Source organism: Populus nigra, chromosome 9, assembly GCF_951802175.1.
Source record: "Populus nigra chromosome 9, ddPopNigr1.1, whole genome shotgun sequence".
NCBI classification, from domain to species: domain Eukaryota; kingdom Viridiplantae; phylum Streptophyta; class Magnoliopsida; order Malpighiales; family Salicaceae; genus Populus; species Populus nigra.
Genome location: NC_084860.1, coordinates 1,490,201 through 1,507,106, shown reverse-complemented (window position 1 = coordinate 1,507,106; position 16,906 = coordinate 1,490,201). Strand labels below are relative to the sequence as shown.

The window sequence follows — 16,906 nt, the reverse complement described above, 5'->3', positions numbered from 1 at the left end:
GTCTCACCATTGCCTCCATTTTTGAGTGGGCTTTCGAGCCCTCACCTCTTAGGTAGTGTGTTCTCTAACCCTACCTCCTCTTTTGAGTGGGCTTTCGAGCCCTCACACCTTAAGTAGTGTGTTTTCTAACCCTACCTCCTTTTTCGAATGGGCTTTCGAGCCCTCATATCTTAGGTAGTGTGTTTTCTAACCCTGCCTCCATTTTTGAGTGGGCTTTCGAGCCCTCACATCTTAGGTAGTGTGCTTTCTAGCCCTATCCACCTCTTTTTGAGTAGGCCTTCGAGCCCTCACACCTTAGGTAGTGTGTTTTCTAACCCTGTCTCCATTGTTGAGTGGGCTTTCGAGCCATCACATCTTAGGTAGTGTGCTTTCTAGCCCTATCCACCTCTTTTTGAGTGGGCCTTCGAGCCCTCACACCTTAGGTAGTGTGTTTTCTAACCCTGCCTCCATTTTTGAGTGGGCTTTCGAGCCCTCACATTTTAGGTAGTGTGCTTTCTAGCCCTATCCACCTCATTTTGAGTGCGCCTTAGAGCCCTCGACCACCTCTTGGTTAGTGCGTTTTCCAACCCGGCCTCTTCTTTAGTGCGCCTTAGAGCCACCAACCACCTTAGGTAGTGTGTTTTCTAACCATACCTCCTTTTGAGTGCGCCTTAGAGCCTTCAACCACCTTAGGTAGTGTGTTTTCCAACCCTGCCTCTTTTTAAGTGCGCCTTAGGGCCAACAACCATCTTAGGTAGTGTGTTTTCCAACCCTGCCTCCTCCTTTAGTGCGCCTTTGAGCCACCAACCACCTTAGGTAGTGTGTTTTCCAACCCTGCCTCTTTTTAAGTGCGCCTTAGGGCCATCCACCACCTTGGGTAGTGTGTTTTCCAATCATACCTCCTTTTTAATGCGCCTTAGAGCCATCAACCATCTTAGGTAGTGTGTTTTCCAACCCTGACTCCTTCTTTAGTGCGCCTTCGAGCCATCAACCACCTTAGGTAGTGTGTTTTCCAACCCTGCCTCTTTTTAAGCGCGCCTTAGGGCCATCAACCACCTTAGGTAGTGCGTTTTCCAACCCTGCCTCTTTTTTTAGTGCGCCTTAGAGCCACCAACCACCTTAGGTAGTGTGTTTTCTAACCATACCTCCTTTTGAGTGCGCCTTAGAGCCTTCAACCACCTTAGGTAGTGTGTTTTCCAACCCTGCCTCTTTTTTTAGTGTGCTTTCGAGCCATCAACCATCTTAGGTAGTGCATTTTCCAACTCTACCCCCTTTTTTAGTGCGCCTTCAAGCCACCAACCACCTTAGGTAGTGTGTTTTCCAACCCTGCCTCTTTGTTAGCAATCATATCCCATATTGAGTAAATATAAAAATATAAACAAATATAAAAAAATATTGATCATGAATGGACCCACACATTACATGACTTGAGTTTTTCAGCTATTTAATTTAATATAAAACTTTACAAGGCTTAAGTTTTTTAATGACTAAGCAAATAAAATAAAGAGGGATGTATTAGAAATTAATATATTAAATTTATATTTTTATAAAAGAAATAAATAGAACTTTAGCTTCATTAATTATATTCCCATAATAGTTTCACTTTATAAACTAAACAAGCAACACAAAGATCCTCATTTACCCTTGTCTTTTTAACATGGAACCATTCTTTAAAGGATTGTATATAAAGGGTTCTCAAACTACAAGCTAGGTTGTGTCTTTATTGTCATCTCTCCGAAAACAAGTTTTCTTGTTGACATTGATTTTAGCAAGAGCTAGGTAGAGGAGCATTTCGACCATTTCCATTACTAAAAGGTATGATATACTTACAGTTCTCTTTGAATGCTTACTGCTTTCTTCCTAATATTGTTTTCCAAGTCAAGAACTTCATTAATATCTCTTATAGCCAGTAAAATAGTGACTATACAAAGAGAGAAAGAAAACAACAAACAAAGTATCATGTACACTACAAAACATGCATAACAGTACAAAACATGCATAACAGTACATACATAATTTTATGTAGAGAGCAAATATAGATTCTTTTCTTGGAAGAAGAGCAAATATGGATTCTGAGATGAAAAAGGAGACACGAAACAAATGAATGGTGATTGGGAAACCATGGTTGACTACTATCAGAAACATTTTGAGTCTTTGTTCTCTCCAGTTACTCTCTCTTTGGATACTGGATTTCATCTAGCTGTGCACAGCAACGAAGAGCAACCACTTAAAGATTTACTTGAAATCATGGGGGGAAGAGAATTCACTTTACCGGAGACACGAAACAAATTTGGAAATACGGTTCTTCACGAGGCAACCATCTATGGGAATTATGAGGCTGTAAGACTCTTGGTGGAACGTTGTCCAGACCTCCTTAAGGAAAAAAATAACTACGGTGAAACCCCACTGTTTACAGCTGCTGCATTTGGTGAGGCAGAAATAGTGGAGTTTTTAATCCGTTCCGAACCAGAACAATGCGTGTTTGATAAAAACCGCCTATTTCCAATTCACCGCCAGCGATGGAAAGATGGTGATGTGGACCGGGTAGCAAGACAACAAAAAGGCTGACTATTGTTGCACAATCAAGCACGTTTAATTTTCTTACGTAACAGTTGGAGTTTCCTCTCATTTCATTATTTAGCTTTTACTCTCCCAATTAATTCGGGACGTTTCTTTCTGTTTTTTAGCTTTTATTTCCTCATTAATTCTGGACTGTTTCCCGATTTAATGAAGCTGTCTTAGGACTCTAAGAATTCTGTTTTCTCTATTTATTTGGTTGTAAGCACTTTGTGAGGGATAGACAGAATAAAAAAAAACCAAAACTCTTTTGAGTAGTTAACTCAAATATCTTTCTTTCTTTGTTTTTCTGCGGAATTACAGATTGAAAAAAACCTTGTGTGTTAGAACACGTGTGAGTTCCATTTGGTCTGCATCAGGTTGGTATCAGAGCTCGATTAGTTATCGTCGTTATGGCACCAAAAAGACGCGCGAACCTACCGAACCTTCATGAACAACCATTGGATGAAGTCTACGAACGCGATGTGATTGCACGACTACAACAGCAAGTCGAGACGTTAACGCAGCAGTTAGCAGCGTCAATGGCTCAACATCAGGATCCAAATCCACAAGACGTGGAAGAGGAGTCTGAAGGTGATGAAAATCCATTCGCCCATCAACCAGTCCAGAGGAGACCAGCGCATGATGAATCAAGGCGCTGGGAGACAGGCCTCAAGGTTGACATACCAGAGTTCCATGGTGGTTTGCAAGCGGATGAGTACCTCGACTGGATCAATACAGTAGATGAAGTTTTAGAGTTTAAACAAGTTCCAGAAGATAGACGAGTAGCACTGGTTGCAACAAGGCTTAGAGGTCGGGCTGGGGCTTGGTGGCAACAGGTGAAGAAGACAAGGACTCTACAAGGAAAAGGAAAGATCACGTGCTGGGACAAGATGAAAAAAAATATGCGTTCTGCTTTCCTACCATACAACTATACACGGACGCTCTACCAACGGTTACAAAATCTAAAACAGGGAAACCGTTCAGTTGATGACTACACTACGGAGTTTTATCAGTTAGTATCGCGAGATGCGATTGCAGAGGATGAGGAGTCACGGGTTGCGCGATATATTGGCGGACTGCGGATTCAATTCCAAGATGTTCTGAATATGTTTGATGTATTGAGTGTGTCGGACGCCCACCAGAGAGCAGTGCAGTTAGAGAAACAACTAGTGCGCAGAAATACAGGGGGTCTGAACTTTGGAGGTTCTGGTGCAAATACAAGCAATAACAGCGGACGAACAGGGAGTATGAATTTCGGGGGGACCGGTGCAGGCAGTGCAAGTAGCAGTAGCACACGAACAGCCATTCCACCATCTCCTAATACCAAGCCTACTATGCCTACACACGTAACGACGCCTAACACAGGTTTTCGTTGTTTTAATTGCGGGGAACCAGGACACAGGTTCGCAGAGTGTAAGAAAGGACAGCGGAGAGGTTTGTTTTCAGACGTTGAGGAAATTAACAGGGAACAGGAAGGCGATGTTGAGGCAGAACCAGTTTATGATGAGGAAAAACGTTTAGAGGGGGATGCTGGACCAATGTTAATGATCCGGCGCAGCTGCTTAGCACCACGCGTGGTAGAGGATGATTGGTTGCGCACTAATGTATTCCAGTCCACTTGCACAATTAGTGGAAAAATCTGTCGGTTCATTGTTGATTCAGGTAGCTGTGAAAATATAGTGTCCGAGGAGGTGGTCCGTAAACTACACATGGCAACAGAATCACATCCTCGACCGTATAAATTAACATGGCTAGATAAGAAGAATGATGTTACAGTATCAAGACGCAGCTTGGTGTCTTTTTCAATTGGCACAACATACAAAGATCAGATTTGGTGTGATGTGGTCTCCATGGACGCCTGTCATTTATTATTGGGCAGACCGTGGTTATATGATCGACATGTGATGTATGATGGGTTTTTGAATACATGCACTTTCGTATTCAATTCAATTAAGGTTGTGTTGTTACCAAAAAAAGAAGTTACAGGCGGCACTCCAACAGGAGAAAACAACAATTTATTGACAATGGCTAAGTTTGAAGCAGAAGTCAAGGAATCTGGGGTTGTTTACGTGCTGATCGGAAAAATAGAGGCTGAGAATGGCATTATTCCAAGCAGCGTGGAGCCATTATTACAGGAGTTTGGAGATATATTTACAGCTGAGCTTCCTGAAACCCTACCCCCATTAAGGGACATTCAGCATCAAATTAATCTGGTCCCTGGTGCCAACTTGCCCAACAAGCCACATTATCGGATGAGTCCGAAGGAGCATGAAGAGTTACGGCGCCAAGTAGAGGAATTGCTAACAAAGGGGCATATTCGGGAGAGTCTTAGCCCATGTGCGGTGCCTGCCCGTCTAACCCCAAAAAAAGATGGAATGTGGAGAATGTGTGTTGATAGCAGGGCCATTAATAAAATTACAGTTCGTTACAGGTTTCCAATCCCGCGGTTAGATGACTTGCTGGATCAGTTGAGTGGAGCCACAATATTCACGAAGCTGGACTTGAAGAGCGGATATCACCAGATTCGTATCCGGCCGGGAGATGAGTGGAAAACGGCCTTCAAAACTCGGGAAGGACTCTTTGAGTGGTTGGTCATGCCTTTCGGGCTGTCTAATGCCCCAAGCACATTCATACGAGTGATGAATCAAGCCTTGCGGCCTTACATTGGTAAGAGCGTGGTGGTTTATTTTGATGATATTTTAATTTATAGTGTTGATCCTAGAATGCACCTACAACATCTCCAGGAAGTTTTGACCGTGTTATGTAAAGAACAATTCTTCGCAGCAAAAGGAAAATGTGTGTTCTTAAGTGACCAGGTCTTGTTTTTGGGATACATTGTGTCTTCTAAGGGGCTTTCAGTAGACGAGACAAAAATTGAAGCAATCAAACAGTGGCCACAGCCGCAAACCATGACTGATGTTTGAAGCTTCCACGGGCTGGCATCATTCTACCGCCGCTTCATTCCCCACTTCAGTGGCATAATGGTCCCAGTGACTGATTGTATGAGGAACAATAGCAAGTTTGTGTGGACAATTGAGGCCGAGACAGCCTTCCAAGAAATCAAAAGGAGATTGACCACCGCCCCAGTACTTGTCCTACCAGACTTTTCAAACCCATTTGAGCTACACTGTGACGCCTCAAAGCTAGGAATCGGGGCAGTTCTGAGTCAAAATGGCAGGCCTGTAGCCTTTTTCAGTGAGAAGCTTTCAGGGGCAAAATTACGATATAACACCTATGATGTTGAATTTTATGCAGTGATTCAAGCAGTGAGGCATTGGCGACATTATCTGTTTCTTCAGGAGTTCGTCCTATTTACAGACCATGATGCCCTCAAACATATGGGGAGTCAAGATAAGATTTCATCTCGTCATGCATCTTGGGCTGCGTACTTACAACAATTCACATTTGTCATCAAACACAAGGCTGGTACACTGAACCGGGTGGCTGATGCCCTCAGTCGTCGAAAAAATATGCTAGTTGACATGCGAGTCAAAGTATTGGGTTTCGACTCTTTTCAAAATTTGTATGCATCTGACCCTTTTTTTGCTGCTGTAATAGAGAACATTCAGAATAACCAACAGAGTGACTTTGTCCTCCATGATGGATTCGTCTTCAAAGGCACCCAACTATGTATACCTGAGTGTAGTCTTCGAACCAAAATCATACAAGAACTGCACAGAGAAGGACATGTGGGAAGAGACCGAACTTACTTACTGGTGGCTGCGTCCTATTTTTGGCCATCCATGCGGAAGGAGATTGGTCGTTTTGTTGAACGTTGTAGGGTCTGTCACGTGGCCAAGGGAGGAGCCACCAATGCCGGTTTATACATGCCACTTTCTGTTCCAGTACGACCATGGACCGACATCAACATGGATTTTGTTCTAGGCCTCCCGCGTACACAACGGGGATTCGACTCCATTTTCGTAGTAGTAGACAGGTTTTCAAAAATGGTCCACTTTATACCATGCAAGAAAACGACAGATGCTGTTAATGTGGTTGAATTATTCTTTCGAGAAGTGTATCGGTTGCATGGGCTGCCAGAGTCAATTGTGTCAGATAGGGACACTCGTTTCCTGAGCCATTTCTGGAGGAGTCTTTGGAAGATGGTTAATACTCACCTAAACTTCAGCAGTGCTTATCATCCTCAGTCCGATGGACAAACTGAGGTGGTGAACCGGTCGTTGGGTAATCTCCTTCGTAGTTTGGTGGGTGATCAGTTAAAATCTTGGGACAAGAAACTTGGCCAAGCAGAGTTTGCTCATAACCATGCAGTCAATCGTAGCACCAAGCTCAGCCCCTTCGAAATCGTGTATGGGTTTCTTCCACGATGTCCACTTGACTTGGCTAATCTCCCGAACAACACTAAAGTTAATCACAAGGCAGAGGATTTTGTCACCCAGCTGCAGGACATTCACAACCTTACCAGACAGAACTTGCTGGAATCTATTGCCAAATTCAAACACGATGCGGACCGCAAGCGGCGTCTTGTCAATTTTGAGGTGGGGGACTTTGTTTGGGCTGTGCTAACGAAGGATCGCTTTCCTATAGGCGAGTATAATAAATTGTCCGCATGAAAGATTGGTCCAGTAGAGATTATTGAGAAAATTAATTCAAATGCTTACCGCCTCAAACTGCCCAGTCATCTCCGGACAGCAGATGTATTTAATGTCAAACACTTGCTTCCTTTCCACGGGGATTTATCATCAGAGGAGGAAGATCTCCCGAATTCGTGGTCGAATTCTTCTCAGCTTGGGGAGGATGATGTGGACCGGGTAGCAAGACAACAAAAAGGCTGACTATTGTTGCACAATCAAGCACGTTTAATTTTCTTACGTAACAGTTGGAGTTTCCTCTCATTTCATTATTTAGCTTTTACTCTCCCAATTAATTCGGGACGTTTCTTTCCGTTTTTTAGCTTTTATTTCCTCATTAATTCTGGACTGTTTCCCGATTTAATGAAGCTGTCTTAAGACTCTAAGAATTCTGTTTTCTCTATTTATTTGGTTGTAAGCACTTTGTGAGGGATAGACAAAATAAAAAAAAACCAAAACTCTTTTGAGTAGTTAACTCAAATATCTTTCTTTCTTTGTTTTTCTGCGGAATTACAGATTGAAAAAAACCTTGTGTGTTAGAACACGTGTGAGTTCCGTTTGGTCTGCATCAGATGGCATGTCCATCCTTGGCGCTGCTATCATAGGGCAACACTTTGGTAACAATTTCTCTCTTTATAGAATTCTCAAATTTAAAAAGTGTGTGTGTGTATCATAGATATTGTATAATTTTTGAATGCCTAATTTCATGAATGCAGAAACAGCTTTAATGTTGCTAGAACTGGATGACTCGCTCCACAGCTTGGAGGACAATAATGGCGTAACTGCTCTTCAACTTCTAGCCCAAATGCCAACCGCTTTTGAGAGTGGATTTCCCATGGGCATATGTGAAAGACTCATCTACTGCTGTATGCCTAAACTAACCACGTTATTAGACCTTACAATATTGCCTACATATTTCTTGTCTGTATACCATGGACACATACACACACACTTATATGTATATATGTGAATGCACACACACATATAAATTGAACTCTATATTATGTTGCAGGCCTTCCTGTTAAACGTCACCGCGAGGTAAAATCACAGGTAGAAACTTGGTTCAAGGAAAGAAAGAGAGATCTTGAGAGCGGTCAAGGGAAGAACTCTGAAGATCTGGGGAGCGGCTCGGAGAGGAATCAAAGAGGCGGCATACTCAAATATTTAAAGGTCCTTAAAGGTATTGGACGCAGGCCTGTTCTTTTGCAGATTTTTTAAATGATATTATAACTTTAGTAATAGACAATCATGAATTTGAATTTTAGCTTCCCATATTAGAGATTTAGAGTATATTGATATTATAGTGCTAGTTGTTTTTTAAAATATTTTTTTAAAATCTATTAAAATAATATTTTTTAATTTCTTTTATATTAACCCATTAAAATATCTAAAAATACTAAAAAAATATTTAATTTAAAACAAATAAAAATATTATAAAAAAATATTTTTAAAATACAAAAACAAATATTATTTTAATAAGAAATGATTACCGATTCGAATCCTAACACTCATTTTTTCAATTAACTTAACAATTTCAGCAAAAGACAGTGTATATTTCAAAACTATATTGCTTTGTAATTGTAACTTGCTTTTGAATTTCGTGATCTTCACTGGACCATTAAGTCCTTACTGGCTCCCCTACTATATTGGATTTTGATAATTATTTCTATATTTCATTCAAAAGACTCAAGTTTTGCAGTGGGTGGTTATTTCTCAACTTTATGCATCGCTCATATTATTTACTTAGGACTGGTGGTTCTAACACCGATTGAGAACCATCTCATTGTTATTTAAAAAGGTGCATTTAAATTTTTACATTGAAATGTTGCTTTTTTACTTGAATAATCCTTATGCTGGAACTTGGAAAAAAAGGGGATTCGATGTTACATCCTCATTAACTTAACAAGAGGTTTTGGTTCACATCCTGTTTTTTAGATGCTTATGCAAATAATTCATGGGAGTCATCAGATATAGAGAGCCTCTTCCTAAAGAACTAGATAAACTCTCTGTAAATATCAAACTCGCTTTAATTATGTAGGTGTTGTTTTGTTTTCTACAATTTTGAGGCTCGCTTTTATGGTTGCACGATTTAGATTCATTTCTTCTAGCTACGTACGATTTCTCTTTTAATTATGTTGGTGTTGTTTTGTTTTCTACAAATTTTTTATAAAACGGAAAGTTAGCCGTATAGTTTTTGACTACCCAATATAAAGTATTGCTGATATAAAGGTTAAAAACCAGACAGTCACTATCTTTTTTCACCTTTAACATGTCCCTATTTTTTCACCTTCTACAATCATGATATTTTTTTGTTCATCCTTCTACTATCATTAATTGTTAACATTTCTTTCTGTTTCTTAAAAATGGCGCCTACCTCTCATCCATTTTTAATTTCATTCCCCTTCGCATGAACATGAAGTACGATGTTGGCTAGATGGATTCTGGAACCAGAAAAGAAAGCATGTATTTGCTTTGAGACTCGCCGAAATCCTAATAGAGAACGATGAGTCATTGAAAAAAGTCAGCATAACAAAGGAAGGACTGGGTGGGAAAGAACATAGGAAGGGCGAAAACCAGTTCTCTGAACTCAATAGCAAAGGAAAAGAAACAGAAGAAATCCAACGTCATTATACAACAGAAACTTCTGAAACGAACTCATCATTGCAGGAGGAGATCCCATTGTTTATTGCAACCAAAAATGGAGAACAAGAAATTGCGTTGGTTAATGATGCTACGACCTCGTCATTAACCAGGAAGGAGCAGATCCCATTGTTTATTGCAACTATGAATGGAATAGAAGAGATTGTATCGGAGATAACAAGTCAATATCCCCTCGCTTTTGAGCTTCTCAATGAGGAGGGGCAGAGCATTTTGGATGTGGCCGTCAAGCATCGCCAGAAAAACATCTTCCGTCTTGTGAAGCATCAGAAAATACCATTGGCTAGACTGGATCGAGTTGTTGATAAGAAGGGAAACACATTGTTGCACCATGTTGCAGATATGGAGCATTACAGAGGAGGAACCAAGCCTGGGCCTGCACTTAAACTTCAGGAGGAGTTGCAATGGTTTGAGGTGAGACCTTTTCATCCCTTTGTCTTTACCTCCTGATACAAATTATTCATGGACTTGGTACAGGATTATCCGTCTTGTGTATTAGAGCACCAAACCTATTAAAACATTTGTTTCAATCAAATTACCCAATCCAGTTAAGGTCATAGAAAAACCGTCGAACTGAAAAAAATCGATTTTAATGCTAACGAAACGTAGACATGTCAACTAATTAAGACATATCAGGCTGATCTAGTTCTCCTTGTCACCCGAACCAATTACTTAAATATTATTAAAAATTATACGCAATTAAATAATACGTTGTTTTATTTACAAACTCCATTTATATAACAATCATATTTATCTCCCGATTACTCCAGCAAGTGCAAAAGGTAATTCCTTCTCATTATGTCACGCTTCGGAACAAAGAAGGCAATACTGCAAAGGAGCTCTTCGAAGAGAATCACATGGAGCAACTGGCAAATGCACAAAAATGGATCAAGGAAACGACTCAGTCTTGTTCCGCAGTAGCGGCTTTTGTTGCTACTGTTGTCTTTGCAGCTGCCTATACTGTGCCCGGAGGTTCTGATAAGAATGGCACGCCCAACTTCATCAACTCTCCCTATTTTCTGGTTTTCACTGTCTCGGATGTTCTTTCCTTAGCAAGCTCCTTGACTTCGCTTGTGGTATTTCTGTCTTTGTTGACCTCTCCATTTGAGCTACAAGAATTTCACATCTCTCTTCCTCGAAAACTTCTTGTTGGCTTCACCTTCCTCTTCTTTGCTGTGATAACGACCATGCTATCTTTTGGGGCCACAATCTTGATACTCATTCAGTCAGAGAAAAAGTTGACAACATTACTCCTTTCCATTGCTGCATTCCTTCCTGTCTTAGTATTTGCAATAATGCAATTCCGTCTGTACTTCTCATTTATGGGCTCTACATACAACAATCTCAGGATAACCGGGAAAGCTCTGCTACGGTTTCTTGTCCCTTGCCTACCACGGCAGAAAAAGCTCCGTTGAGTTGCTTATTATGGGAGATTTAACTGACATAGAGGTTATTCCATTTTCTTGATGGTTTGAACCTCTATCATAGATCATTATATATTGTGTTTTATTGCATGTATGGTTGTGATTCAGTTTCGTGATATTTATGTGGTTGTGCTGTTTTCAATGACGGCCTTGAAGCCAGTATGTATTATATATAGTTTGTCACAGGTTGGTATTTGAATGGTATGATTACGGGCCTTCAAGCTTGCTTCAATCAGTTACATGGTAATAAAATTGGATGTAAATTATAAATGTTTAATGTGTGTTTGAAATAGAATTAGAATGTTTTCGTGTTTTGTGAACATTCACCAGCTCACAATCACCCACACAACATAAAATAAAAAAAATGAGACCAATAAGCAAAACTAGCTGCCTTTTCTTCTTTCCTTCATATCAGCACCAACCCGTAACAACCCAAACCAACAACCCTCTCCATCATCTTCCCTAACGCGCAAGCACCGTGAGACCCACTCTCACTGATACAAAGCTTCATCCCTCTCTTTAGACCAAAATAATTAACCCACCTCCCACTTCTACACCTCCAGCAACACTGATGTAGGACAGCTTAATGAATAAATCCTAGGCCACACTGGAATCCTAGTTCTGCAGGGAAACATACACAGGAGCAAGCAGCGTGTTCTCCCCTGTTGCTCTTTTCCTTAATTCACATGGATTCCCCATTGAAGTTCCCTGCAGAATAATTCTATTTGCTTATAAATCAGAACCTTGAATTACGTCTCTAAAGTAGGACTTTTCCTGTTCTGCTATTTAAATTTATTAGTACTTTTATTATTAGGATTAGGATTTGCAGCTTATAAATACAAGCTGCCCTTCTCGTTGAAAGACACTTTGATTTTTATTGAATAAGAATTTTCATTCAGAAACAATAATTTTTTACTCGTGGATTCGAGTATTTTATTTATTGTTCGTGAACTCAAACAAAATCAGAGAAAAAGGACGGTGATCCTTTTTCATTAACAGACTTCCGCTACGTCAAACACGATGCCAACAACCCCACCCTCCAAGTCACCACCAAAAGCCTTCACCTCAGCCAGCCATAACAACCATTACACACCACTATTACACTTCACTTCCTCCATTCTTCCACGCCTCTCTCTCTCTTCAATCCATCCCAAAAGGAAAAACTAAAAAATACAATACAAGAATCTAGGGAGATGATCAGGGCTGAAAGTGAGCCAGCTCTCATAATTAAGGAGCTTGGGTAAGTTTTGGGAACCAGCTAAATGTCAAAGAAGCGAGATCACTGTTGCAATGTTGCAGAGACCATGGTGTCAATTTCTTTGATAACGCAGAGGCTTATGCTAATGGAAGAGCCGAAGAAATCATGGGTCAAGCAATCTGTGTTTAGTAAGATCTTTTGGGGAGGTCCTGGTCCTAATGATAAAGGCTTGTCTAGGAAACATATTCTTGAGGGTACTAAGGTTTCTCTTAAGAGATTGGATATGGACTCTGTTGATGTCATTTACTGTAATCGCCCACTCCTATTGAAGAGACAGTGAGGGCAATGAATCACGTGATTGATAAAGGGTGGGCATTTTACTGGGGGACTAGTGAATGCTGAGCTCAACAAATCACTGAAGCTTGGGGCATTGCGGAGAAGTCGGACTTGGTGGGACCGATTGGTGGTGGAGTAGGGTACGCACGCGCCGCATGGACCTGCCGTTGTTAGCCTCTAGTGGATGCCATGTTTTTCGGTGAGGCCATTATGTAGTTAAGTTAGATGCTCTGATACTATAATAGAAAACACAACATATATAATAGATGATGACTGGAGGCAATTGCCCTTAATGTTCCAGCCGGCTAAAACATACATTTGGACTAATGTATATTAATTTGGACATAACTTAATACATGAGAAAAATAACTAAGGCAGGCGGTCCAGTGGGCTGCATGGACCTGCCGTTGTTAGCCTCTCCAGTATGTCTCTTTTACAAGGACAAGGACTTTGACAAATAGTTGATGCTCCCCAATATGTCACTTTTACAGAGACGTTTTATTCTATCAACTTTATTTTATTCTTATAAAAGTAATCAATAAGAATTCACCTTTATTATATATTCTTAACGAGGAATAGTTCTATATAAGATTGTATATAAAGGGTTCTCTAACGGCTTTATTAAGAAAAACTGCAAGCTAAGTTGTTTCTTTGTAGTCATCTCTCTGAAAACAAGTTTTCTTGTTGACATTGATTTTACCAAGAGGTATGTAAGTGCATGATATACTTACAGTTATACTTATATTATGAGTAAATATATACAAACCTGCTTAGGATTTCACGTAACAGTTTAATTAGCTTTGAGTTGAGATTGCTCATTAACAATAGTTACTTGCATAATTTCAGGTAGAGAGCAATTATGGGTTCTGAGGCGATACTGAAGGAACCTTATAGAGCAGCCATGAAAGGAAAGTGGCATGACATGATTGACTACTATAAGAAACATTCCGAATATTTGCAATCTCCACTTACGGCCTCTAAGGAGACTGCACTTCATATAGCTGTGTGCAGCAAACAAGAGCGACCACTTAAAGATTTACTTGAAATCATGACGGAAAGCGAATTACTTTTAACTGAGACAGAATTTCTCAAGAAAACAAACAAATTTGGAAATACGGTTCTTCACGAAGCAACCATCTATGGCAATAATAAGGCTGTAAAACTCTTAGTAGAACGTTGTCCCGAGCTGCTTTCGGTTCCAAATGAGTTCAGTGAAACCCCATTGTTTACAGCTGCCGGATTTGCAGAGACAGAAATAGTGGAGTTTTTAATCATATCCCAACCAGGACAACGCGTGGATGATGATGGCCTCCTATTACCAATTCACCGCCAGAGAACGGTAGATAACCTGCATGTCCATCCTAAGCGCTGCTATCATAGGGCAAAACTTTGGTAACAATTTCTCTCTATATATATTGAATTTTCAAATTTAAAACTATGCATATATAAGATATTGTATAATTTTTGTCTTCCTAATTTCATGAATGCAGAAACAGCTTTACTGTTGCTAGAACTGGATAAATCGCTCGCCAGCTTGAAGGACAAAAATCAAATATCTACTCTTCAACTTCTAGCCGAAATGCCAGCTGCTTTTGAGAGTGAATTTCCCATGGGCGTATTTGAAAGACTCATCTACTATTGTATGCCTACTCCAACCACATTATTAGACCTTACAATATTGCCTATATATTCTTGTTTGATTACCATGGACATACACATACATATATATGTATATAATTTGAACTCTAAATTATGTTGCAGGCCTTCCTCTGCTCGTTCACATAATGTAAATTAGGCTATCATCTTTGTAGCTTTTTTCTTAATAAAACTTTTGATTATTACCAAAAAAAAAATGTTGCAGGCCTTCCTGTTACACGTCACCGCGAGGTAAAATCAAAAGAAAAAAGTCGGAGCCGTGCAGGGAAGGGGGTGGGAGATCTTGAGAGCGGTCTGGGGAGGAACTCAGGAGATCTGGGGAGTGTCTCGAAGAGGAATCAAAGAGGCGGCATACTCAAATATTTAAAGGTCCCTAAAGGTATTGGACACCAATGTGGCTCACTTTTATAGATGCATTTCTTCTTTTAATTATTTTGGTGTTGTTTTGTTTTATATATGATAATTAATTTAGCTTATCTCTATTTTTTCACCTTTTTCTATCATTGACTTTTTTTTTTTCATCCTTCTACTGTCATCATTAACATTTCTTTTCATTTCATAAAAATGGCTAGCTCTCATCCATGTTTAATTTCATTCCCTTTCGCATGAGCATGATGTAGGATGTTGGCTAGAAGGAATCTGGAACCAGGAAAAAAAACATGGATTTGCTTTGAGATTCGCCAAAAGCCTAGTAGAGAAAGATGACTCATATGAGTTAGAGGGAGAGGAAGGACGAGATGGAAAACAAACCGTTCTGCTCTCATCACAAATCATAACAGGAGACCAAAATAAAGAAGAAGAAGAAGGGCAAACTTCTAAAATCACTAGCGAAGCAAAAGAAATAAAAAATGTCCAATGTCCAACAGCACAAACTTCTTTAATAAAGTCATCATTAACTATTAAGGTGGAGAGCCCATTGTTTACTGCAACTAGAAGGGGAATAGAAAAGATTGTAGAGATGATAATAAAACTACATCCTCATGCTATTGAGAAGCTCAATAAGGAGGGTCAGAGCATTTTGGATATGGCCGTCATGTATCGCCAGAAAAAGATCTTCGATTTTCTGAAGCAACAGAAAATACAATTGGCTAGAATGCGTCGAGTTGTTGATAGTAAGGGCAACACATTGTTGCATCATGTTGCAGAGAAGGGGAAAAACAGTGGAGTAACCAAGCCTGGGCTGATAAGAGAATTTTTACCATGAATATTTTCTACTATTCATGCTTGATTTTAAAATATTTTTGATGTATTGCACAAGATAATTAGAATTTTGAATTTTTTTTAAACTATTGATCTTCTAGAAAATTAATGTGTTTTCAAATACTAAATTACTGAGTAGGCATAATCCAGCAGTAAAATCAAACATTGATTTATTGTGTGCTGCAAAGGAAGCTATACAACTCAGTTTCAGATGTTTGTCACCATTTTCAAATATAAAGTCTACAAAACATTGATATTTGAGAGAGATTAATGTTTAAATTAGAAAAATCTGATTATCAACATTAGGAGTAATTAATTCAATTGAGAAAATTCACATAAGAATAGTTACGGTAAGTCAAAAATCCTAGAACCAGTACAATTGAATTCATTAATATTTAATCAATTGGTTGTTTGTTTTTAATCATTAATTTTTGTTTCATAAACTATCTCATTGGATTCCTCAAATAGATCATAATTTAAAAGATTTTGATAATTAGTAGTAATTTTTATAAATCCTCGTGGGACGATACTCTACTCATCATTTTATTACTTGTTACAATTCGTGCACTTGCAAAATTAAGCAACAAGTTTTTGACACTGTTGCCGGGAATTTTAGATAAAATTACTAATAATATTAATATAAATTAAATTTGATGTAATTTGATTGCTTTTGGCTTTCAGCTTTTTAGGTGTGTTGTCTAGTGCATGAGAAGCAATAACAACCAGCTGTTGCTGCCTTATAATCCTAAGATTGAGAGAACTACAAGAGGATTAAAAAAGAAAACGCCAGAAACTCAAAATAGTTCATACATCATGCTAGACAATGAAAATCCTGAGCAAGATACACAGACATTTAATATACTAGGGAATTTGGGGCTATGAAGGTGTGCTTTTAGCATGAAACAAAATATAGGAATATGAATAATAATAAAATAGATCAAATATTCAAATCTATCTCTTGGATTGCTACCTAAAAACGAAAGCTGGACCTATAAAAACCATCTAAAAACTATATATTTAGCCCGACAGGGAATACATATGGTAGTTGGAGGCTCCATCGATATTCCTTTTAATTATTTAAAAAACGACTATTCAACCGTTGAAATTAGGAACCATAAAAAACAATAGATAAATATCCAAGTCTTATTCATGGATTGCTACTCGACAACCACCGAAGCAAAAGCAAGACCTATAAAAATCACCTAAAAGCAATTTATTTTGTCGAATGGGGAGCAGAGGTGGTGCCCCGAGGCCCCATCAATGGCCCACTACTGATAAAACTAAAAAGATTTGTTTGGGCTGGG

The 16,906-nt window shown here is 39.3% G+C and overlaps 4 protein-coding genes across 4 annotated transcripts in view; all 4 read left to right on the top strand.

Annotated features, from left to right (window-relative positions):
* Nucleotides 1-1,675: 1,675 nt before the first annotated feature.
* The window catches only part of LOC133703816 (uncharacterized), a 28,748-nt gene continuing 13,517 nt past the window's right edge, over nucleotides 1,676-16,906 (top strand). Inside the window, exon 1 of the mRNA XM_062128505.1 lies at nucleotides 1,676-1,794. The gene's annotated coding sequence lies outside the window, so the exon portion shown is untranslated. The remainder of the gene's footprint in view (nucleotides 1,795-16,906) is intronic.
* Nucleotides 2,101-5,462, top strand: LOC133703609 (uncharacterized). Its single transcript, XM_062128232.1, has 2 exons — nucleotides 2,101-2,523; nucleotides 2,916-5,462. The coding sequence occupies exons 1-2, from the start codon at nucleotides 2,101-2,103 to the stop codon at nucleotides 5,460-5,462; spliced, it is 2,970 nt and encodes a 989-aa protein (XP_061984216.1).
* Nucleotides 7,810-11,489, top strand: LOC133703608 (ankyrin repeat-containing protein ITN1-like). Its single transcript, XM_062128231.1, has 4 exons — nucleotides 7,810-7,996; nucleotides 8,143-8,323; nucleotides 9,521-10,202; nucleotides 10,559-11,489. Exons 1-4 carry the CDS (start codon nucleotides 7,825-7,827, stop codon nucleotides 11,201-11,203), a joined length of 1,680 nt encoding a protein of 559 aa, XP_061984215.1. The 5' UTR covers nucleotides 7,810-7,824; the 3' UTR covers nucleotides 11,204-11,489.
* LOC133703815 (uncharacterized) lies at nucleotides 13,691-15,688 on the top strand. The gene is made up of 4 exons (XM_062128503.1): nucleotides 13,691-14,138; nucleotides 14,237-14,386; nucleotides 14,608-14,781; nucleotides 15,023-15,688. Exons 1-4 carry the CDS (start codon nucleotides 14,099-14,101, stop codon nucleotides 15,604-15,606), a joined length of 948 nt encoding a protein of 315 aa, XP_061984487.1. The 5' UTR covers nucleotides 13,691-14,098; the 3' UTR covers nucleotides 15,607-15,688.